At 32.5% G+C, this 24,130-nt stretch overlaps 1 protein-coding gene and 1 long non-coding RNA gene across 2 annotated transcripts; one reads left to right on the forward strand and one right to left on the reverse strand.

Annotated features, from left to right (window-relative positions):
- Positions 1 to 108: 108 nt before the first annotated feature.
- Positions 109 to 4,204, forward strand: LOC115877108. Its single transcript, XR_004049284.1, has 3 exons — positions 109 to 358; positions 467 to 672; positions 1,337 to 4,204. It is a non-coding gene; the product is annotated as an uncharacterized LOC115877108 (long non-coding RNA).
- On the reverse strand, positions 2,499 to 23,491 carry LOC115877107 (14-3-3 protein epsilon). The gene is made up of 6 exons (XM_030893200.1): positions 23,150 to 23,491; positions 11,675 to 11,874; positions 9,838 to 9,948; positions 9,512 to 9,645; positions 6,064 to 6,269; positions 2,499 to 5,977 (listed from the first exon to the last, which is right to left on the reverse strand). The coding sequence occupies exons 1-6, from the start codon at positions 23,211 to 23,213 to the stop codon at positions 5,922 to 5,924; spliced, it is 771 nt and encodes a 256-aa protein (XP_030749060.1). The 5' UTR covers positions 23,214 to 23,491; the 3' UTR covers positions 2,499 to 5,921.
- Between the last annotated feature and the right edge of the window lie 639 nt (positions 23,492 to 24,130).

Below are 24,130 nucleotides of genomic sequence, written 5' to 3' on the forward strand. Positions count from 1 at the left end.
CTACAATATAATGTTTATTTTTATTTTTTTTCATAAATATATAAATTTATTTATTTTCGTAGGCAACCAGTAATACTCAAACTTTAAAGGCGTGCACTCTGATTAACTCTGATCAAGGCTCTTTTTTATCTCTTTTATATAATGCAAATCAAATATACTAGCTCATAGAAATGTCATGAAGCTTTATATTTTTTCCGAATTACAAATATTGCTTGTTTTTAAATCCACAGGTTTCACAAAAATTATTTTTAGCAATGGAATATGATTGTTCAGTTTCAGTTTGAATTGTCATTTATTTTGAAGCTTCTGTTGCCAAGATGTTAGCGAAATCCTGAAACTATTCAAAATCGATATTTTTGTAAGTATAGAGCGAGTTGAACTGTTACAAAATAATGATAAATAATTGTTATAAACATATAATATAAGCCTTGTTTCAGTAGAATAAATAATGCGGTATTTCTTTTAGGTGCAGCATAATTTTTTACAGCAAAAAACGATAATTTCCTTTTACATGTGTTCAAATTCAAACTGACAACGTTGAGAGTACGATTTTTGCCGTTGCTAGGTTGCTAGCAGATGATTTTTGTAATTTATTTTGACAGAAAAAATGATTTTTCTGTACACAATTTGAGTGAATTCTGTTCGTTAAGGTCTGTTTGATCTCCTGAAAATGTAAGTATCCATTTTTTCTGCTTTCTGTAGTATTTTCTAATTATTTCAATTACATCGTCATTAAAAGCTGATTGATTTTTTCCTGTTTTAATAATTTTCTTGTTCTAAATTGACTACATGGAAATATAAATACCTACTGAGTGTTTTTGATATCATACGGTTGGATTCTTTAGCTTGTAATAAACCAGAAACATTTTTGTTATCTCCGAGATTTCGTGCATACCTATTTAGTGCGTAAATATTTTGAAATTTTTGATTTAAAATAGTTTTAAATTAGCTGAACATTTTAAAATGGCAATAAAACAGGCTTTGTCAAAATATATTATTGTATTCTCTTCATATACGTATTACAAGATTTGTTTGCAATTATTTATCAAAGAAATGTTTTTTTTTTGATTAGCGTTCGCCGCCCATTTTTTACTTTTGCTGTTCTTGTTTATTTTTTTGTTATCTTTGTCTAATAATTAACCATAGATTATAATTCGGACTCTCTCCTTTTGATTATTTTATTCTGGACACTGGCCGAATGACCTGTATGAGTTCGAGTCAATTAAAAGAAAAGAAGAGAAAATTTATATCAAATCTATGGTTGCCTGTGTTTCAAGCCATTTTTTTATAGAAGAAGAAGAACACTACTTTTACTCTGTGGTTATGGTTCTTTTAGGTCCTGATATTAGAAAAAGAAGAGAAGAATGCTGGTGGCGGCATTGTGAAAAAAGTGGAACTAAAATATTTCCAGGGTTGCCAGATATTAGCGAAATCCTGAAACTTAATCAATATTTTTGTAAGATTAAAACGAAACTAAACTATTTTAAATCACGATAAATCAGAAGTGTCTAGTCCTAGCAGTCAACTATTAAGCTTGACCAATCAAGTTGATTAGCGTGGTTATTTGGAGTGTGTTAATTCATTTGTGTTTGTCAAAAACTCTAACGTGATTGGTCGGGCTTAACAGTTGCCTGCTAGGGCTAGACACAAGTGCAAAAAAACATTTTGTTTCAGATGTGTTCAATCTGACAACGTTGAGAGTACGACATTTTCCGTTGTTACGAATGTTTTATGTTGCTCTAACAATTTTTCTGATTTTTTGATGGAAAAAGTGATTTTTCTATATACACTGCTTCAATGTATTCTTTCCGTAAGGCCTGTTTAATCTCCTGAATCTATTGTTTATATTACTGTTATTCCTTTAAAGGTACCTTAAGACTTACAAGTTTAGTTTAATTTCTTTTGATGCCTATGTAGTTTTGGAATAATTTCTAATTGATTTTCTCTTTATTTTGTTTCCATGTCCATTTAAAATTAAGTTTTTGTATGTGATATTGTACTGCTTTGGAACAAGAATTTTTTTGGAACAGCTGTACAATTTAACCACCCTCTTCAAGATGCCAATTCAACAGCAGATGAGAATGAAATTCATGATTAAAGAGGGAGCTAAATAATTTTAGGTAAATTATACTAAAAGGTGTATTTTTTAAGTCGCATATGTTTAATAAATACCTGATATTACTGTAATTTGTAAAATATGTGGATACAAATGATTAATTTGAAATGAAATATTTTGGCGCACAATTTATTTTAAGGTAGGCAACTTGAAATACATACATATATTAATCACAGGCAACTATAAATACCTTTTACTGTATATAGAGTTGCCTATAAACTGATTTTATATCAATTTTTAAATTTCTACTTCATTTTTAACAGGTTTTTAATTATAATTATAAAATATTTCTTTCAAATAATCAAAGGCCAAAAAGACGTTACTCCTAAGATTCCACTAATTTCGGGACTCTGAATTGAAGCTTTAGTAAATAAAAGCCATATTTAAATAATTTTATAATAATACATCAATTTATTTATATCAATCTACACAGCTTGTTACATCCATACGCACATCAAGTAATGCAAAAATAAAAATATCGACAAAAATATTCAACAGCAAAAAAATAAAAAACGGAACAAATTTAATTCTAAACGAGAGAAAAATGCCGTAAGAAAAAATGTAAGTACAAAAAAATAAATTACACTATAATAAGTAACAACTTTTTAATGACAGACTCGCGCAGAATCCGCATTTTGATTTACAAAAAAAATCTAGTAACAAAAAGTAGTATGTATATCTGTCTGTCCTTTTATTTCTACTTATTTTGACAGCTTCTTTTATGTTCATTTAAGTACATTTAATAAGAAAAAAAAATGCTAAAAACGGAATGCCTTTTTGTACGGATATATATTATGCGCGTAATTCAAAATTCCAATCTCTCTCAAAAAAATATAAAATACTGACTTATAAATACAAACAGCTAGAAAAAAACAAACAGGATACGAGGCTGTATAAAATACAGGGTGGTCCGAATTGTATTCGTGAAACTTTGACAGCATATTCCGCAGATAAAAATTAATAAAAAAAGTTCTTATAAATTTATGCCCTAATATGCTTCTTTCAGAGATTCAGGGTTCCATTTTTATTTAGATTTTTTCTAAGTGATTTTTCAACTAACGTTGATATTTGAATGAAAGTTAATGCCTAGGTGTTTCTTGACATGACAAACTCGATGTCAATGACTCTTTTATGTAGGGGGTGTCAGCTACATGTTTTTTAACTGTTTTGAAGGAGTGCAATACACCTACAAAAGAAAAGTACAATCGAAGTCGAATTTCTCATGTAAAAAAACACCCACAAACCAATTTTCATCCAAATATCCACGTTAATTCAGAAATTATTTGAAAAAAATCATCGAGAAATAAATATGAAACTTCTACACCCTGTATCTCTGAAATGAAGCATTTTACATGAACTTACACAAACTTTTTTACTTATTTTAATCTGCAAAATATGTTACCAAAGTTTCCCGGCTACAACTGACCACCCCGTATACAAACAAGTGTTTTTGTGTGTCTCTACCACTAGGAATTTCTTTTAAATATTTGTAGGGTACAGTTATACAAGTTTTTTTTAATATTATATGGAAAAATGTAAGACTATACTTGAGTTCGCGCGACAGGAGAATGTTTATGTAGAAAATACGTTGGATAAGCATTATATTGGTGGTATAGTAATTCTAAAGTCAATTGGAAACACTGTGAGACTTTTAATTTATTTGTCCAGACAAAAACTGAGGCCCACCCTATTTCAATCGACTTTGGACGAACTATATGTATTTTTATTATCGAATTTGGTCACAACTGGTCTATTTTTCCCTATCTATCTGTTAAAATATTAAACAAGACTTAAGCAGACCACACACTACAGAACATGTTGGCCTACATGCTTAGCAACATGTTCATCAACAAATAAACACACTAAGAAACTTGTTGCTCTGTAGTGCATGGTCTGCTTTACTGTCGCAACATTTAACTTTTAACATACAAAGGGCGATCCGCGATCATTGTAATAGTTGGCAATACTGTGTTGAAAGATTTTTTAGTGATTGGTACTGATACTAAAATTCCGGCCAATTATGTCAAATTTTTTGACTTTTCCTTTCCTTCCTGTAAATTTACCTAGTTTTAACTTTGTTATTATTTGTCAAATCTATATATTTCTCGATGTAAAAAATAGTATTTTTCAATACAATTATAATGCTAAACATAGAAAAGAAATCCTAACATAATCACGCTTTATTTTCGACACGGCAGTTAAAATAAAAGACAAAATAAATTACTTATAATATTCAGTTAATCATTAAATGTTCATTTTTGCTTGTTGTCGAACAACTGTCAATTTTTCCGCTGCCTGGGCATTGCTAACAGCTGAAAGCGAACTATTTCAATCATTTCAGGTCGCGCTATACAATTTTAATGTAACTTTTTCTTTAAAAGCCAACTTCCTACAATAATAACCTTTCAAAAAGTTTAACCCATTCGTCGTTTTGATATTTCTATTTCAGAGGCTAAAATAAAAATATAAATTAGGAGGTAAAAAGATTTTTTTTCTCAATCTAAGCGATAGTTTTCCTAAGATCATTTTTCACCGCATCAATTATGGTTCGTTCATCAACATCTACACGCATTCATTCATTTGAGACCATACCTGTAAGATAAAAAGACTTTTTCAGCTAACCATGGTAGGATATTTTTTTCAAGTCTTTTGATTCATGTTTGACATGCTGTACAGGGCCTAGCAATATTGCGTAGGGCATCTGTACCTCCTATACTAAAAAAACTTAGTAATTTTGTTTAAGTGCATACCTAAAGTATGTACTAGGACGCATTTGAGAAAAATTAGCTGAAAAAGTGTCAGTAGATCAGAATGATATATTTTAAATGGTATACCCTGTATATTATTGCATTTTTGGCTTCCTTCTTATCATTTTACATAGTCCCAATATATTATTAAATGTTTTTATGAATCCAGAGACATAAGTTCAGGACACATTTTAATATTTTTTTGGAAACTTCTTTACGCACGATGGGAGTAAAAATTCAAGGTCGTGACACACGAGCTAGCGAGACGAAAAGTGGTAAGGATGCACGATCGTGCATCACCAAAAATCATTTAATTTTAAGCTAAAAAATCATAATAAACTTGATACTATACCGGTAATATCCTCCGTTGTGTACTAGGAAGTAAATTTTCATGCACATTTTCATCTAGATCCGCTCTGCAGAAGTTAATATATTTTCATGAAATAAATCCTAGAACCTACTTTAGGTTCGCACTTAAAAAAAATCCAAAGTCTTTTTTATTATAGGAGCTACAGATGCCCGACGTACTTTTGCAGGACCCTGTATATTCTTAAAAAAATTGTACAACTTTCTAATTAATTTAAAAAAAAAATAATTTTTAACAAATAAATACAGGCGAAACCAAGTTTGTAGTATCCTACCATGAATAACCCTTTGCTCGAAAAGAGACTAATAAAAACAGAGTTACAGCTAATTATAATATTAATAATAATAATAATACAGTATGTACCAGGGTCTATACATAAACCCTCATGCACTTAAGGGGCGCGGAAGTTTTTTGGTTAACTTTCTAGTTTGTCTCGGAGAAAAATTTATTTCAAAGCATATTATAAAAAACCGAGGGTATGTGTGAGAGAATTTTTTAAAAATTCAAGTTATTTGCATTGACATATATTAAAAACAAAATAGAAAATTGACCTCGAAGCTAGTGCTAGCTCCCATAGTAGTGATTTTTTTTGAGGTTAACCGCGCCCAGCACTACTACAACACAGCACTCGACAGTTCAGTATTTATATAGGAGCTTCCCTGCCGGAGGGAGACCAAGGAGCGCGTTAAAGTTATGATATATCCTGATCCTCGACGTCCTGGAGTTGTTCTTTGGGTTCCGCCTCTCCTGGAACAAGAAAATTAAAATAAAATCAAGAAATATCAAGTAGTTAAGCTTTTAGGACTATGTATGTAATATTGTATTTATCTTACCGTCGCCCTGCATATCGCTGGTCCACAACGTCAGATTGTCCCTGAGCAGCTGCATGATGAGTGTGCTGTCTTTGTAGCTCTCCTCGCTCAACGTGTCCAATTCGGCGATGGCGTCATCGAAGGCGGCCTTGGCCAGGCGACACGCCCTGTCCGGACTGTTGAGGATTTCGTAGTAGAACACTGAGAAGTTTAAGGCCAAACCCAGCCTAAAAAGAAAAAAAAAATAATGTATATCCTCCAATAAAGGAATAAAAAAAGCAGATGCCGTCCATAACAATCTATTTATTTCACTAAAAAAAGTTTCTAATATTTTCTAAGTTAACTATGGATGGGTTTATACAGGGTGTCCCAGGTAGTAGGGGTGGTAGATCTCGATAAAATAAACATATTTTCTCTTTATCGTTTTTCAAATAAGTCCAAAATAACGGAGTTATTTTACTTTGAAAATTTCCAAAAAATGATTTTTTGCTAAAATTTTGAGAACCACTGGATCTTTTCTGGATTTTCTTTCTTGTAAATTTAATCTACTACCCTTGTATATATATTTTTAAAGTAGATCAACCTAAGACGTTTATGGACTAAGACTACTAGATGGCAGGACCGGTTTGCCTACAGAAAAATATTTTTTATTACTCTGAATTTTGAAGCTACCAATAAAAACAGAGAAAATAAAAATCGATAATTTTCGGACTGTGCCAATTGGTTACTAATCGACCAGATACTTTTTGTCTATTAGATATGCTATAAAAGCTGGCAATTATACAATTCGACCATTGTAAATACCCGACAAATTCTTCAAGGCCGACAAGGCCGATGTTAAATAATTTTCGAGGTATTTTTTCTGTCTGAATGCACATTTTAAAGTATTTTATATTCTTTGTCCCCTTGACCTATTATCCTGGTCGCACGTATGGAAGTTCTGTTTCTTCTAGTTTTAGAAAATGTTCATATTTCTTTTTTCCTTGTAGGTGTAGTGTAAAATTAGATTAATTTATTAAGTTTAATTATAGTGTTTAGTGTAGCATGTTAGTGTAGTCTACCAAAAATAGTTTAGTAGTGTTTTTATATAGTTTATTTTGTAGTTAAGTAGTAGGTGAAGGGATAATTTTGTTATTTTTTCTTTTTGTTTGATAAATTAGTAAGTTTGATAATTTGTTCAGTGTAGAATACAAGAATAAGTAGTTGTGTAGTGTTTTAAGAGATTATATTCGTTTATTTTGTAGTTCAGTAGTAGGTGAAGGGGTATTTGGGTATTTCTTCTTTTTGTTTTTCTTGTAATAATTGTAGTAGTTCTATTAAGTATTGTGATAGATACACTGTCTTCCTTCAACTTCGTTATAATCTTGGTTTTCTGGTAGCAGAATATACGAAAAAAAATCTGATCAAATTTATTTGAAATTAAATTAATCTAGCCTTATTAATCAAATTAAACTAGTCAAATAATAATAATAGTTAGTTTCAAAATACTATACAGGGTGAGTTTCCTACGATGTTCTCTATGGGCATCTCGGAAAGTACTGGAGATACAGAGTCGGTTAATGGGGAAAGAATTGCAGGTTTGTGGGATTATAAATATGCGCCTTTTGGATTTTTCGGAGAAGTTCAAGGCTTATTAGATATTTCGAAAAAAACAAATTTAGGCTATTTTAAAACTTGTCTCTAATTCCATTATAATCTACCGTATGATCGAATAAAAACGGCGTCAACGATGGCTATGAAGTGAAGATCGCTGTCATTTTATATGTAAAATTATATGGAAAATATCATTGATCGTCATTTCATAGCCATCGCTGACGCCGTTTTTATTCGATCATACGGTATTTTAGACAAAAAGTTTTGAGATAAAAGTTGTAGATAATCACATACCTAATGAGTTTGTATTTTCTGTTTTTTTTTCTAAAGTCTGTCATTTTTGACATATGACACAAACATATGTTTTTTAGTAAACCATAGTTGGCCATGACTTCATAAAAAGCGCCATTTTTTAAGCTTTTCAGCGATAGGTATAATGTTTTTTTCGAAAAATTACAAGTTATAGCCAATTCTTTTCTTTCTTGGCTAATTTCCATACCAATAATCCATGCCAATTAGTTAGCATCAAAAATGTAAAAAGTTTTATGTTTTCAAAAAAAAAAAATATCGTAAAATTCGTAAAGCACTCAATTTAGAATAAAATAATCTAAGAATGAATTGATTCTTTTATAAACCTGCATTAAATCAAATTAAAATAGGTATGTAACTTTTTTTTAAATATTAATTAACAGCCAATTAGCATTATCATAAATTATAAATAATGTACCAACATATCGAAATAATAATTTCTTTGTTAATACGGTTTAGAATTCTTAAAATAACAGGTAAAAATAATCCACAATTTACAATAAAATAAAAGTTTCGTTTAAATTTCTTAATTAGCTGATCACTATTAAACTCGCAGAAACCCGGGCTATATTATTACATTACTCTGAGGAAAATAACGAAAATAATCGATATTTTTGACTCCGCCCCGAAAGGTTCACGATTTGTCCTCCAGTTAGCAGCACATTTTGTCTAGTCGGTTGAACAACTTTAAGAATATATAAACAAGGCTACTACCTATGTTGCCATATTATCAAATTATTTTTTTTAAATAAAGACTAAAAAAATTTCCAAAAAAATTTTTCGCGAAAAAGCCTCATAGGCGTGTTTCTGGGGTTGAACTATACTACCAGTTAAAATACTTGCACTTATTTCTGGGACACCCTGTATATAAATCCGTCATGCGTCGCCTCGTTGTTTTTAATCAGTTTTATTAGTTTATTATTTCGAAAACGATTGATCATATCTCAATATTGGAGTGACGGAACGATGAAAGATGCCTGGGCGCAGACGCGTATGAACTCGACTTAAAATTTTTGAGGCTTGTCAAAGTCTTGCCAAGTTATAGGTTATAATATAATTTGTGTCAAATTATGTGAAATATTTGCGAATTGCTTTTTGCAATTGTGTTTTATGTTTTTTGAAATTAAGCGGAGGAAAAATCAAGGGAAAATTAACTGTAGACCTAGAGCACAGTTTATAGTTAATATTCGGTGCCCAGAGAGCCACCAATAAAGTTTGTATACCATTTCCTATATGGTACTAAAAACTGGAGAGGCTGTAAAATAAAGACATCACACGATAGGTAAATAAATGATTTTAGTACTGCAGAAAGATAATGTCAAAAGGTACTCTAGTTTAAAAAAATTAAGATTAAAGTTAATTAATCAACTTTTAAGGTATAAAATTCAGTAAGTGTTATTTTTTGAAGTAATCACTTGTCACTCAATATTATAGCATGTATATTTTTATACTATTTCTTTAAAAAATAAAATAAACTACATTGAAATTAAAATGTCAAGACACATCTGTCACTGTCAAGGATTTGGTCGTTGGACAGACTATAGTAAAGAATAATAACGAATCGTACCTGATTGGATGCGTGGGAGGTAATTCTGTTGTGGCAATGTCACTTGCGCTCTTGTACGCAACTAACGAGTGTTCTGCGGCATCTTTACGGTCGGCCCCTGTAGCAAACTCCGCCAAGTATCTGTGATAATCACCCTGTAAAACACAATTACTATATTACGTTACACTACGCCTTTTTACAACCTCAAAGTAAAATTCTTAAAAAATTATCAGCAAAAAATTTTCAACAAAGTTCTATAAAACTTCAGTCGCAAATTACCTCAAAAAACATCATGTAATATTTTAAGTTTTTTTTTGTTAGATTGGTTATGAGTTATTATTATTTACCTTCATTTTGTAGTAAAATACTTTGCTTTCTCCCGTGGAAGCGGCTGGAATTAAGTGTTTATCCAAAACTCCGAGAATGTCTGAGCATATTTCCCTCAATTCCTTTTCAACCTGTAAAAAAACTACATTAGTATCCAGTTTTTAGAATTTACAACCTAGAAAAAGCGCAGATTTTCCTTGACTTAAATAAGAACAATCTCAATGAACTCCTCAGTAGATTGAAACTAAGAAACAAGGGCGAATGCAGATTTTGTGGGGAAAATGGAGAGAAACACCAGAATATGTCATTACTGAGTGCGCCGAGACGACAACCGTTCTTGCCATAAACTTTGGTACGATTGATATCGGAGATGGAGAACTAATCTCTGTAAAACAGTCTTAGGTACTGACTTTTGTTAAAGCCCTGAGGCTGTATGACGAGATATAACAAAAGAAAGGGGTATAGTTTATCTGAAGTCAGTTGGAATATATTAGGACTTTTAATTTCGGTACTGTCTTTGTCGGCATCGTCGGGAAAAAGGAATGAAGAGTCTCAGTACTTCCAATTGACTTTGGAAAAATACTATACACAATAAACCTGCAAGGTAGCCGTGATTAACCCCTCTTCCTATACGTACTACATCCAGTTTTTATTAGGGAGTGATCAACAATTATTAGAATATTTGGCAATACTGGTATTAAGGCGGATTCTGACGACTCATGTACTTGACAAGTACGCCAATATTTGCGTACTTCGTAAGTATACTATCTTTGTAAATAACATTTTTTGCAACAAGCTCGGCGCTCACGCTTCACGACGAGTCACAAAAAATTGCACAAATGAACCGAGTACACGATATGGCAAGTATATATAACAAATGTTTGTACAAGTACACGCGTCATGAGAGTCCGCCTTTAGAGTATGTATTTATATAATTTCTTACATACCTTAAAAAACAAGTAAATACTGAATCTTAATAAACGACACCAACTAAGATATTAAGAATAAACCTTTGTTTTCATTAAAAATAAACAAATTATAATCGATAAAAGATATGCAACCAAAAATAAATAATTTAAACTTATAGAATGTTCAACCATCGCTCAACGTCACGTCATATATATTGTCAAACTCTTTCAATCACTGGCCAACCAGTTGAAAGATATTGGTGACGTCATTACGGCATTTCGTAAATTTCTGCATATTCTTTTAAGCAATTGTCATTTACTGTCCTCCATTCACGCAGTTGTGCAGCTCTGAACTGTTCAAGAACGCGATACTCTCACTCCATTCAATTGAGTCATAAAGTTCAGAACTGTTCCGCACCATATGGAGGCACCAGGCTATCGTGCACAACTCCTTTCAGAACCGTTCTGAGCAGTAAAGCTTCGGAACTTGAAATTCGCGAATGGAGGACAGCAATTGTCATTTGATTTGGTTAAATTTTATTGACAGACATCGATCCATGTCAAAATTAAAAATCGATTGTTGCTGTCAAACAAAATTCAAAAATGTTTATTGCAAAAATGCCTCAAAGATTTAGTCAAAATGAACAAGAGCTCATTGCTAAGGTTTTAAGTTATTTTTCTCGAGAAAGAGACGCTGGTAGAACACTCTTGCCTGGTAGAAAACTCATATTTGACATAAAGATGACGTAACGTTGAACGAAGGCTAAACATACTTTAACAACTACCGATAGTGATGTGAACTACTATCGAAGTTCTGAACTACTATCGAAGTTCGGCAAAATATCGATAATAAGAAAAACAAACTATGAAAAAGCAAAAAACTTTTCTCGTTACAATAATTCATGAGAATTGAATTCAAGTTACTTATCAATTGACTTGCTCTGACTACCTGTTGTCTATACGCCCTAATCATTTCTAATTTGTCGTCGGTGGCTTTGGATTCCTCTTTTTGTTCGATGGAGGATATTATCCTCCAGGACGCCCTGCGAGCCCCGATCACATTCTTGTAGGCGACGGAGAGGAGATTGCGTTCTTCCACGGTCAATTCCAGATCTAACTTGGCCACCTTTTTCATAGCCTCCACCATTTCTGAAAAGCAAAAAAAAACCGAATGAAGTTTTTTAAAACTTTATAATACATCGAAAAATACCTGTAAAAGTTATAAAAATGTGTCCTAGAAATCTATAAAAAATATTTCTATAAAGCCGCGTCCAAGCTACTCGAACAAAACGTTCGCGAACATATATAATTCACACTATATACTCGTAGCAGCAGGTCGTAAACGACGACAGCCCATCGCATCGGTCCGGAGGACTGAGGTGCGTAGTCGCTGTTTTTTCGAGTGCAAGCATTTTATTAAATAAATTAACCGGTAAACAGTTTAAGAACTTTTGTCGTTGAAGAATCAATATTTAGCAGGCGGAGGGTCACAGGGGTCTTTTGGTAGATTATTCGTTATAGTGTATTTTTAAGACCTGTATTAATTTTCAGCTGATTCTACCAGGTGTTTCTCAAAAGGGGCTCACTTTTTTACTTTTTCATTTTGTCAGATAATACAACGAAATTGGGTTTGTTAGTATATGACATAAATCGGGTTTGATTGACGTATTCAATTACCTTCGGTCGCTTCCTGTTTCACCGGAAATGACTACAACTTTGTATTTTTAGATTGTATCCTTTTAAGTACTTTTTACTTTATTTGATAGAAAATGACATTCTGAATAGAATGACATACCATACGTCAATTTTAGACAACTCCAATTAAATAAAAATAGCATTTTAAATTTCAGTCTAGAGTGCCAAGACTGAGTTAAAACTATTAATTTGTAATCAAAGAACTATGGAAACATATATTTGATCGTGTAAATTTTTTTCGCGCCCAAATCGTATTTTTAATGATAACTCAAATTTTTCAAATGGTACGAGGCTGGCTCAGCATATTTGGAAAAAGCATTTTTTACGAATAATTTGGTTCCACATACTTAGTATTTGGAGTAAAATTGTCGTTACGTTTATTTATGGCCATTTTTAAATTGAAAATGTCAAAAGTTGACATATATCATTCTATTTAGAATGTCATTTTCTATCATATACGGTAAAAAATACCGAGGGTACCATTTAAATCAAAAGTTGTTGTCATTTCCGGTGAAATAGGTAGTGACCGAAAATAAATGAAAACGTCGATCAATCCTGATTTATGTCCTATACTAACATACCAAATCTCGTTTTTTATCTAAAAAATTAAAAAAGTTATAGAACCACTTTTCAGAAACACACGGTATATTTATTTCTAGAAATGTAATGGTAAAATTTCATTTCCGGTGTCAAACGTCCTATTAAGTAGTAATTTTTAATTTCAGAATCCCATAATAATTCCGGTTTTTAATAAAAATAATCATAAAGGTCTTTATTAACAAAAATGAAATTATATGGACGAAGTCTAGCTACATAGCTATTCACACTCAACCCAAAATAAAATTAAAATTATAAAATCCTTTTTTTGTGTAAACAAATTAGTTGTAAATGTTTTTCACGATCCCAGTCAATAACTGCCTCTCCCATTGTCGAATACTCGGTAAAAAATAAAAATCACAGATGGACTCCCGAAATTAAATGAGACCCTTCCAAGTGTCCGGTACAATGTCGTCCGCCGAAATGCACGCCGTTCTTTTGATTTAACCGACACCCGTCGGAAAAAGAACGCGCGCGCTCTAAAGGTGCGTATTCATTATCCGCACGAACGAACGAACGAACGAATGTACGCTAGTGGTATGGACGGGGACCGCACGATAGGACCGCACGAGAAGACCGGAGGCATTTGTTGGCGAACGCCTTTGATGTACCGACTCGAAACGGATGGTCGAGCGAACGAACGAACGAACGGCCGCATGCGTTCGGTCCCCGTCTAAATATATCGCACTTTCATTCGTTCGTTCGTTCGTTCGGATAATGAATACGCACCTTAACATAGGCAGACGCACGCTCTGGCGTACAAGCTAGCCGTTCGGCGCTCCGCGCTCCTTAATAGGCCTAGGCTAGCTGTACTTGTTGGCTTTATTATTTATAAACTTACCTATCTCACAATTTTCACTTAGTATCTGTTTAATTATATATGTTCGCGAACATTTTGTTCGAGTAGCTTGGACGCGGCTTAATAGATATACCTTTAATCCATCTATTCATCAAATAAAATGTTACACTTGTCATTGTAACGTTTAAATCATTTTAATAAATCGAAAAATAACTGTAAATGTTATAAAACTATATAAAACATTATTTGTATAACACATATACCTATTTCATAACTATAAGCGATATCAATAATTAAACTTTTAGTTACGTAATCGAGGGTGCGATTTTTAAATTCATTGTTACCAACCATGGACATATTCGGTGCCTAGTTGACTAACTGTAATATAAAGTTCACGCTGAGGATTCAGGTGGTAGCTCTGCTGTAAAAAATGTCAAGTTGCCGCATTTATTTATTGACATTGTCATTCGTTTTGACACTTTAGTTTTGTATTACGAGTTTTTGGTTTAAATAAATAGTGTTGTGATAGTTTAAGCCTAAAAATGTTTACTAGCAGACCTCGCAGTCGAACATGGTTCTTTTTAGAACCTCTTTTAGTGCGAAGTGGTACAAGATAACTTAATAGTCGTAAAAAACTCATCGCAACTTTATTAGAATATTTAGAACGGGAAAGCGGTAGTAATGGCCCTTTATGTCCCTTAAGTGCTATTAAGAAGAAGAGTTTTGTTGATGTAAATAATAACTGTTTATATATTTATAATTTGTTTTTGTCTCCTAAAATATTTTGATTAACAGAAAATATAAACTCACCGGCAAAAAAAACCGGCCACTAAAAACTAGACCCAATTTCAAAGTTGGATTTCTCGCGAACCACTCATTAGATTTTGATGATTTTTCTTTTAAATTGTAAACTAATTCCTTTTTAACGGATGCTACGTCAGAAATTTTTATTCCGAATTTATTTTGAGCATATACAGGGCACAACAATAAGACGAAGTTTTTTGCCCGAACTTTGTAACACCCTGTAGGGTGCAGCAGCGGTAGTAGCTATTGCTAAATTAAATCGCATTGTAGCCTCATCTTTTGTGAGCATTGTGTTTTTTTAATCACCACATTATCTCTTTTTGTATTAGAGATATGCTGTTTTAAAACGAACGTCTCGGAAAAATTCAGAATTCATATCGGAAAAGGCAGAAAGTTTTATGTGTAAATAATCAAGGCGACATATAGGCGAAAACGGATTTATGAGTATTTGCAATATGAGAAAAACGGTTGTCAAATTAAAAAAATGCCATTATCTGTAACGTATTGTGGCTTTAATTGAGGATAGCCGATGTCAACGTTATGTCACCGATACCCTGGGTATATTTCGAACAACAGTCCAGAATGCCTGGAATCGGTATATGGTAACGGGAAATTTCACCAGAGTGGATACTAAATATTAGTCCCTTAAAATTTCTTTACCTTTTTTTTAATTTTCATGTTTTAGTTAGTTTACGTTTTCGTTCTGATGTTTGATTTGATTTTAAAGCTTTTTTCGAGGCGTTTGTTTTAAAGCAGCGTATCTTCAATACAAACAGAGATAATGTGGTGATTAAAAAAACAAAATGCTCACAAAAGATGAGGCTACAATGTGATTTAATTTATCAATAGCTACTACCTCTGCTGCACCCTACAGGGTGTTACAAAGTTTGGGCAAAAAACTTCGTCTTATTGTTGTGCCCTGTATATGCTCAAAATAAATTTGGAATAAAAATTGCTGACGTAGCATCCGTTAAAAACGAATTAATTTACAATTTAAAAAAAATCATCAAAATCTAATGAGCGGTTCGCGAGAAATCCAACTTTGAAATTGGGATTAGTTTTTAGTGGCCGGTTTTTTTTGCCGGTGAGTGTATAAAAGTGGGCAACGCTATGCCGGTCAAGCTTAATCACGTGACTAAAGGTTTATTTGGTATGAACTTTATATGCATCCCTTTTAGGCCGGGACCCTATTAGGCAACACGCCACGCCACGCCATCCCACGTCATGAAGATCTGTGCGTATGTTTATCCATTTAATTACATGTGTTGCGTACACACTATACCCCATACCCCTGCTACATTTTCTACTTAATATTCTACCATTTCTACGCACTTTTCTACATAAACGTAACAAATTAATTTACTACGTGTCGCTACCCAACCCTGATTTCAACGACGATATACCAAGATTTTCCACGATTAAAATAAATCGTATTTTGATCCACCGTGTCGAATCTCAAAATTTAATTCCTTTTTTTAAATCGAGATCTTACGCCCTATTTTGTCTGGACAAAAACAGGATAAAATTCAACAGATGAGCTTAGAGGGGAAAAATGGTCGTCTTTGAGAAGAAAAGCAAATATTTTTCAAGTTAAGCTCTAAGAGGAGGGGGCTTGGATTTTTTTCTGGCCAAGCCACAGGCTAACGGCCCCCTTTTTCGAACGAGCACCCGGCGACAGGACGATCGATAGCTATAGAACGGTCGTGACAGTCCCGGCGGCCGTCCCAGATCGAAATATTGCGACACGGGACGGAAAGACGTGGAATAATTTAATAAGAGAAACGCGGAGACGTATTATATTTTGGATATATTTGTTTTTTGGATTGGAATAGGGTGAATTAGCCAGTGGTCGAACAGTTTATAAAAAGTTGAGTTTAAATTGTTGATTAAATTTTATATTATATAAATATGGTATAGAAATGAAATTTTATGTAAAGGCGCACTCTCACGTCTCGTCTACTTGGCAAGTACAGTCTGACAAACGGATCTGAAAAAACGGGGCAACGGCAAGGGGATCGCAATTTTCTAAAATCATGACCGATTTCATTCATAAAATATCCACGAGCGTGCGGGGTTTCATAAAAATATATCAGGAATTTTTATAATATTTTCCAGTAAAGTTTAAAATATTATTTTACTTTAAATGTACCTACATTTTGTTTAGTCATTTGCCAAATATAGTAATATTTGTTAAAACGCGTGTACTAATTTACAATAAACACAAATCAAGTTAAAGATATAAAACACAATACAATAACACCGCCACTGGATTTTTCAATAGTAGTGACGGTTTCTACTATTCCTAGAGAGGGGCATAAAGTTGGGGGTAATGGCGACAAGACGTGCGAGAATCTCCACCAATCAGACTGGTTGAATCCGGGATGCCATGATTAATTTTGTCAGCGTTGCCAGCTTACCCTAAGCGGACGTAACCTTAAAGAAATACTTTACCTTTTATAATAGGCAAAATGAACGAAATCAGTTAATTAGATAAATATACATTATTACAATAAGAACTACGTCAACATATTAGCATATATATAATTATGTATGCTGAAATGAACTAAAATATATTCAATTTATAGGTAATATCGAGCAACTTTGCTTTTCTATAATTAAACGTGACAACATCGACATTTTTTGCCCGAATTCCTTCCGCTGTTTTAGATTCGTTTGTCAGATATTATGCCAATATTTGCGTACTTGGCGAGTATCCCCACCAGTCCCCACTTTGTAAACAACAGCTTTGTTCGGGTTCTTCAATTGATTAAGTAACTTGAATTCTGAACCGTCCTAGAACTCTGCAGCGCATGCGCAAATGAAATAATGTCTTCATATTTCCTTCTGCGCATACGCATCACAGTTCTAGAGCGGTTCAGAATCGGTAATAAGAGAAACCCGAAGTAAGCTAACATCGGCAAGTGAGGCGCTCACACGACGCGACGTGTCCATTTCAACAAATACGCCAGCACAAACATTGTTTAAATCCTTGGCAAGTAAACAGTATAGTCGCAGGATAGTCGCATCCATGGATACCGGTCGTCCCGAAATTGTCGTTGCTAATGATTCTTTTTTCTTTTACTGTACACTGCAATACGATTTCTATGTTCTTTATGTTTGACCATCCATATGAAGGGTCTATTTTCGTATAAATCCATAAATTCCAAAACATCATTTGAAGACTACACGGGAAAAACCAGCTTTGTCCATTTTAATTGGAGCCAAGAAAAATGCAATTTAATGTTTTTAAAGAAATATGTTATTTCCGGTTGAATAATTAGAAAAATCTATATTACTACCAATTCTGAAATATTAATATTGTTAATTATCGCCATATTCTGAAAAACCGAAATAAAAATGTTGAAATGCACAACAAGGCAGGGGAAAAACCAGGGATGTCCAATTAAAGGTTGTATAAAACCTAAACTAAACTATTATTTTTTTGTTGTAGGAAGAAAATTAATATTTAAGTACGGTTTTATTAGAATACATAAATTTATTACATGTAATACTAATTGCAAGATGCATGCTTGTCGCCCATGCGTAAGGACATCTCTGATTTTTGCCATTTACGCGTGGACTACTCTGGTTTTTCTCTTGTAAGGACAAATAACCAAACTGTAATATCTCTGGAATTAAGCGTATTATTGCTTTCTTTTCTCTCGAATGATGCTAACTTTTCCTATAAGTTGTATCGCTATCTTAATTTCTATGAAAATATGACATATCTGATTTTTCTCGTGTAGTATTCATTTGTCCACTCCATCTATTGCTGAAGGAACGATTTCGGTATGTCGTCAATATTGAAGTTATTAATGTAAATTTGATATTTTATAATCTATTATTGTTCTGACGTTTTAAATTTTTACTCGAAAAACACTACGATCCGGAAACAAACGGGACATACGCCATAACATTACAATTATTTGCGCAGTCGTTTGAACGCCTCGGCAAGTATAGCCAAGGCTACACTTGGCAAGTGTACGTATAATTGTGGTCCTTTTTTACTCGAAAATTTTTGGGCTATGTTTACCGACAGAGAGTGGGAACACGACGAATGACCAAGGAAACCGTTCTCACGACATGACAAGTATACACCAATAACAAATGTTTATCAAGTACACGAGTCGTGAGAATGCGCCTTAATAGATAGTGTGGTTATTGGGCTTCACGTAAAGGCACACTCTCGCGACTCGTCTACTTGGCAAGTACGCCAATATTTGCGTACTTGGCAAGTATCCCCACCAGTCCCCACTTTGTAAACAACATCGGCAAGTGTGTATCACATTTAAACGATACCAACGCGGTTCATAAGACCATGCTTCCATCAGTAAACAGCGTTTTCAAATTTTCGTCTTCTAGATACAATTTTTTCAACTGTATTAAGTAACACCTGTTTTTTTTATTGGGAATCCGCAAACGATTAAGTTTTCAATCCAGGTAATATTTTTTTTCTCAATTTCTCTAGTTAAAACAAGTTCTGGTTCCATTCGTTTGCAAACGTCGCTTATTTGTCTTTAATACTGTCCTGTACTTGGAATCCTGTACTGACTGCATGTTTTATGCGATTTTTCCTCTTCTCGGACAGTTTGGACTGCTTTTTCTAATGCATCTTTATAGTATTGATGAAAACTCTCTTTTCATTTAGGCTTCATGCTTGAAAATAACCAAAATCTCATAAAAAATTAGTCTGAACTCTACAATACGACGTGGAAAAGGGGCTACTGTCCGACATCTCAAATATATTAAATTTAGCGTTGACCAATGGTCGGACAACTTTTATTTCCTTTGATCTGCGTTTGTGTTTGAGTTGTTGCTGCCCGACCACTAAACACTACCAAAAACTGATGTTTCATTATATTTCAAACGAAAAAGACAGTAGATATTACATATCAATTATCAAGAAAAAGGAGAAAAAGACTAAAACAAAAGAGTTATTTTTAACTAAAGTGCCAAAACCAATGACAATATCAGGAAATAAATAAATAAATGCGGCACCTTAACATTTTTTACAGCAGAGCTGCCACCTGAATCCCCAGCGGGAAATTTAAATTCCAGTTAGTCAGCCCGGCGCCGAATATGGTTGGCAACAATAAATTTAAATATCGCGCCCTCGATTACGTAACTGAAAGTTTAATTGGTATCGAATATATGTAGAATTTCATTGGAATATTTTAATTAATAATTTGATAAGTCACACTATAGCAAATAAAACAGTCATGGTCTGTTTCATTATATTTATTTATTAGCACAGATAGGTGTACATAACAGTATTAGTCAGACATCTAAAACTGTATCTGTAAACTGGCATTACATTGTACATTTCTAGATATAAATATTCAGTAGTTAGACAAGAAAGTCATGATATTAGTGATCTACAAGCTTTTTTCTGTCTACTACATGCATATAAGCAATATGACTAAGTGCATGATTTTTTTACATAAAAAAAGGAATCTAAATGTTTTTTTTATAATTAGTACAAGGTCGAAGGCCTAGTATTTTACTTATTTAATGTTTTTGTGCTTAAATAAAAATCTCTCCCTTGAAAGACTACAAAATGTCTTTTTTTTGTATTGCTCCCCTAGTAACCAATTTTGCTATTTTTATTTTAATAAACTCTTCAATTGATATTGAGGTAATTCAACTTTAAAATTCAAAAGCATAGTTACACGCAAAATCTATTCAAATTTCCTACAAAATTTTGTGATAATTTTTTTGTAATCACTTATTTTTATAAAAATTGGTTCCATCTATAAAACCTATAATAGCCTTATTAAACGTTTATTTAAAACAAATACTGGTATTACTTGTTACATAAATAGCATAAATTCATAGAAAAGAGTAATGTAACCTGGTTTATTCAAATTTATGAGTATTACACTGGTTTTACCTATCATTTCTTTTTTCAAGTTAGTGAAATAAAATATCTTGTACAACTTTTTTGGCAAAGTAAAACGACAATTTCACATCAAACATCAAAGTTGAAGATCACGATGTCAAATTTATATGAAAGATTCGAACAAGCCAACATTTTTCGTCAAATATATCATCCAACTTACAAACGATTCCATATTTCTTGAACGCTTGTGTATTTTTCGGTTTATTGTTTTTTTCCGTGTATTTTCAAGACATCTAATATATTATTTTTTTTTATTATATAAATAATTTCAAATTAAATAAAAAACGGCGTCCAGTTGGCTTGAAAATGAACATCGATAACATTCCCCATATAATTTTGCATATAAAATGACAGCGATCTTCATTTCATAGCCATCGCTGACGCTGTTTTTTTTACTCTCTACTTTATAACACGAATTAGCCACTAGGTTTTATAATATTGAATATTTTCACATTATTAAATTCAGTGACATTATACTATAAATGACGTATATTCAAACTTTTCATTTGCACTTGATTTGATAAATGATCTTTAAATATTTAACCATAAAAGTAACAAATAGCCTAATTGGCTGGAATAATAATTGTTGGGCGTAGTATGTACAATGTACAGGGTGTCCCATTTTCGTGTGTTTTACAGGGTTTCTCGTTTGAGTAGATACAAAGGTGCGGTTTTCACATCACTTTGTTACTTTTTTATGAAAATAAAATGTCACAGATTTGTCTTAGCCTTGTTAGGTTCTTGAAATACAGGGCGAATTTAAAATTGTTGCATTTTTAAACTGCCCTCATATCTCGGTTATCTTATAACTTATCGAAAAGGTAAAAACTGTGTCCTGTAGAGTTTTCTACGTACTTAGAATCCATTGCCGTAACTAGTTTTTGTCATTTTCTAAAAAACTTATGTTTGTTTTCTTTTGCGACACACTGTAAATTATTTTTTCATTTTACTTGCCTTGTTATGAGCTTTTTAAAAATATAATATTATCTATACTTATTTTTTATTTTCATAAATAAGGTAAAAACATGCATAATTAAAAAAAATTAAAAAAATTAGGTAAGTAGGTATTGTTTTATTTAATATAATATCACCAGATAATTTTTGTTTCCATCGGGTTATATCTTAATCTTATCTTAATAAACTGCATTGAAAATGAACATGTGCAGCTTTTAGATAACACGGAGCTGTCAATCATAGTTATCGATATGTTTGATACACTTGTACAATAATTTGTAAAGAAACTAGCATAGAATAGCCAATAACAAAAATCTGACAGAATAATTATTTATTCAAATGTTTTGATTACATAATTTAAACCGGCCGCCTATGTTAAAAGTTAAATAACGCATTTTTTTACCTTATTTATATTACATTAAAACATAATAGAGCCATTTAAAAAAATACCATTTTAAAAAACATTGGTAATTTTGGGTCATATTTCACGACAACTCGTGACAGTGAAAAACTCGTTACACCACTGGATTTTACGTGAAAAACTCTACTGGACTCAGTTTTCACCTTTTCGATAAGTTAAGTTAACTGAGATACGGAGGGGAGCGAAAAACGCAACATTTTCAAATTCACCCTGTATTTCATGAACTGGGTATGGGGTTAGGACAAATCTGCGTGTAGCAAATAGCATTGTAATGTGAAAAGCTCATATTTTTATCTTCACTCATAAACGAGAAACACTGTAAAAAATTGGACACCCTGTACAGTGAGTTTTTGTAGTACGTATTTCGAAAAATTTACAGTACGTCTGACGACACAGCCAATTATGATCATCGTGTGTTTTTCGCGTTAGCACAATCGATACGCCAGCGGTAATTCAAGAAAAATAGAAACATCAAGAATGTGAATGAAATGAGGTGAATAATTGGGTGAAATAAAAACGGTACAGTGACGTTACGTGGGGCGTTCCCCAATTTGGCGATCATTACCGAAAAAAGAAAAAAATCACCGGAAACTATTCGCTTTTCTGTTACGCAATAAACAAGACGGGCTTTTATGGAAATCGTCGAATGCTTCGTAATAAAAACGCCTTCGTCTGTGTACTCGGAAAGCGTGGGATATGACTTTTCGCGTAGACGAAGAAACATTTTTGACATATTCTCTCGAAAACTGGCTAAAACACTATATCCAGACTACACAGATACAAAAAAATCCATAAAACCACAAGAAATAAACTCATTTTGATCGATTATTTAGACTTTAATCTAATCCTTCCAAAATGACATTTTTGAATTGTTTTTTATCAGGTTTTTAACTCATTTTGCAAAACGTAAGCATTTTAAAAGTGTTCCCTATTTAAAAACGTTATTTCTATGATTCATTATTCAGGAATTTATAAAATTTCTAATCAAACTGCCGAAACGTAAAGATCGATAAACTCAATGACACTTCTCTGGCAAGATCGGAGATATAAATCAGATACACTTTTATTTATAAAGCATCTAATAACTTAAATATTCCGTGTACTTATCGTTTAAAATACTCAAATTTTTCAAAAAAGCCTTTTGTTCTGTCAAATACGTCAAAAATGGTAGCGGAGCGTCCGAGACTTCGAGTTGGAAAAGCGGCTTTCGGAAAAGGCAGACAAACAGGAAAAGGGTTTATCGAAATACACTCACCATCGTATCTCTCTGCCTGTTCGGCCAGTTTAGCCTTGTACACGTTATCTTCTCTTTCAGACATTTTGAGATGATTTTGGATTGAATTTCACGACACTACACTCACAAAACGGCTCTCGTATCGCGAATTACCAATATGGCCGCGCCCGCCACAATGAACGCCGTTTATTGACGAAGGAACGGTTCGTGCGTCTCCGGTTGAAATCTCGTTAGAGCGGCAACTTTGAAATCGCGGAGCTAAAAACTTAATTTAGCATTATCGTTAAGGAGTTATTTCAAATTGTAATTAACTTTTGCGAACTTTTGAATTTTTTTTGACAGCTATCAAAAATGTTTCTGGCAACGTCCATTGTTATTTTTACGTGGCCAACTTCAAAAATTAATTTTGCACTTTGGATTATTTACCTTTGGTTAATTTGAATTAGATAAACGTAAAAATCGTTTTATTAAGGGCATAATAAATAAAACTCGTATTTTAAAGCAATGTATGTTTATTTACATTATCACATATTAGGAAAGCAGTAAATTTTAACCTTCATACCTGATCCACAGTTTTAAATTAAAGAATAATTATAATAAATGTAAAATAAGAAACACTGATGTCATGACGAGAAAAAAACTAAATATTCTAATATATTTTCAAAATAACCACGAGGAACAAACGTACATAAAATAATATATTATACAATAGAATATATTATATGGACAATGAAAAATTACCTCTAATGTACAAATATACAAGTTTTTATGTTATTTAATTAAAGAAAAGGTCAAAAACAGTTGATAGGTATTTAATAGGAAAAAGAACATATTCCACATAAAAAGAACGAATAAGGATTGATACATAACTTATATTCAGATTTTAAATTTATATGCTATTAAACTGAAATATAACTCCTACATATTAATATCCTTGTATATGTATTTATAAACAACGATACTATTAAAATATTTAAAAAACGCAAAACAACAATTGACATA

This window comes from Sitophilus oryzae, unplaced genomic scaffold (genome assembly GCF_002938485.1).
Source record: "Sitophilus oryzae breed Bouriz unplaced genomic scaffold, Soryzae_2.0 scaffold_1442_pilon_pilon, whole genome shotgun sequence".
In the NCBI taxonomy this organism is placed as follows: Eukaryota; Metazoa; Arthropoda; class Insecta; order Coleoptera; family Curculionidae; genus Sitophilus; species Sitophilus oryzae.

What these genes read in the sequence shown, in the direction of transcription:
- LOC115877107 (XM_030893200.1), bottom strand. Translation starts at nt 23,213, where the DNA reads ATGTCTGAAAGAGAAGATAACGTGTACAAGGCTAAACTGGCCGAACAG. An exon ending in CCTCCCACGCATCCAATCAG is followed by an intron (nt 6,270 to 9,511) that starts GTACGATTCGTT and finishes TTTTCTTTTTAG; the next exon opens with GCTGGGTTTGGCCTTAAACT. An exon ending in CAGCGATATGCAGGGCGACG is followed by an intron (nt 5,978 to 6,063) that starts GTAAGATAAATA and finishes TTCTTGTTCCAG; the next exon opens with GAGAGGCGGAACCCAAAGAA.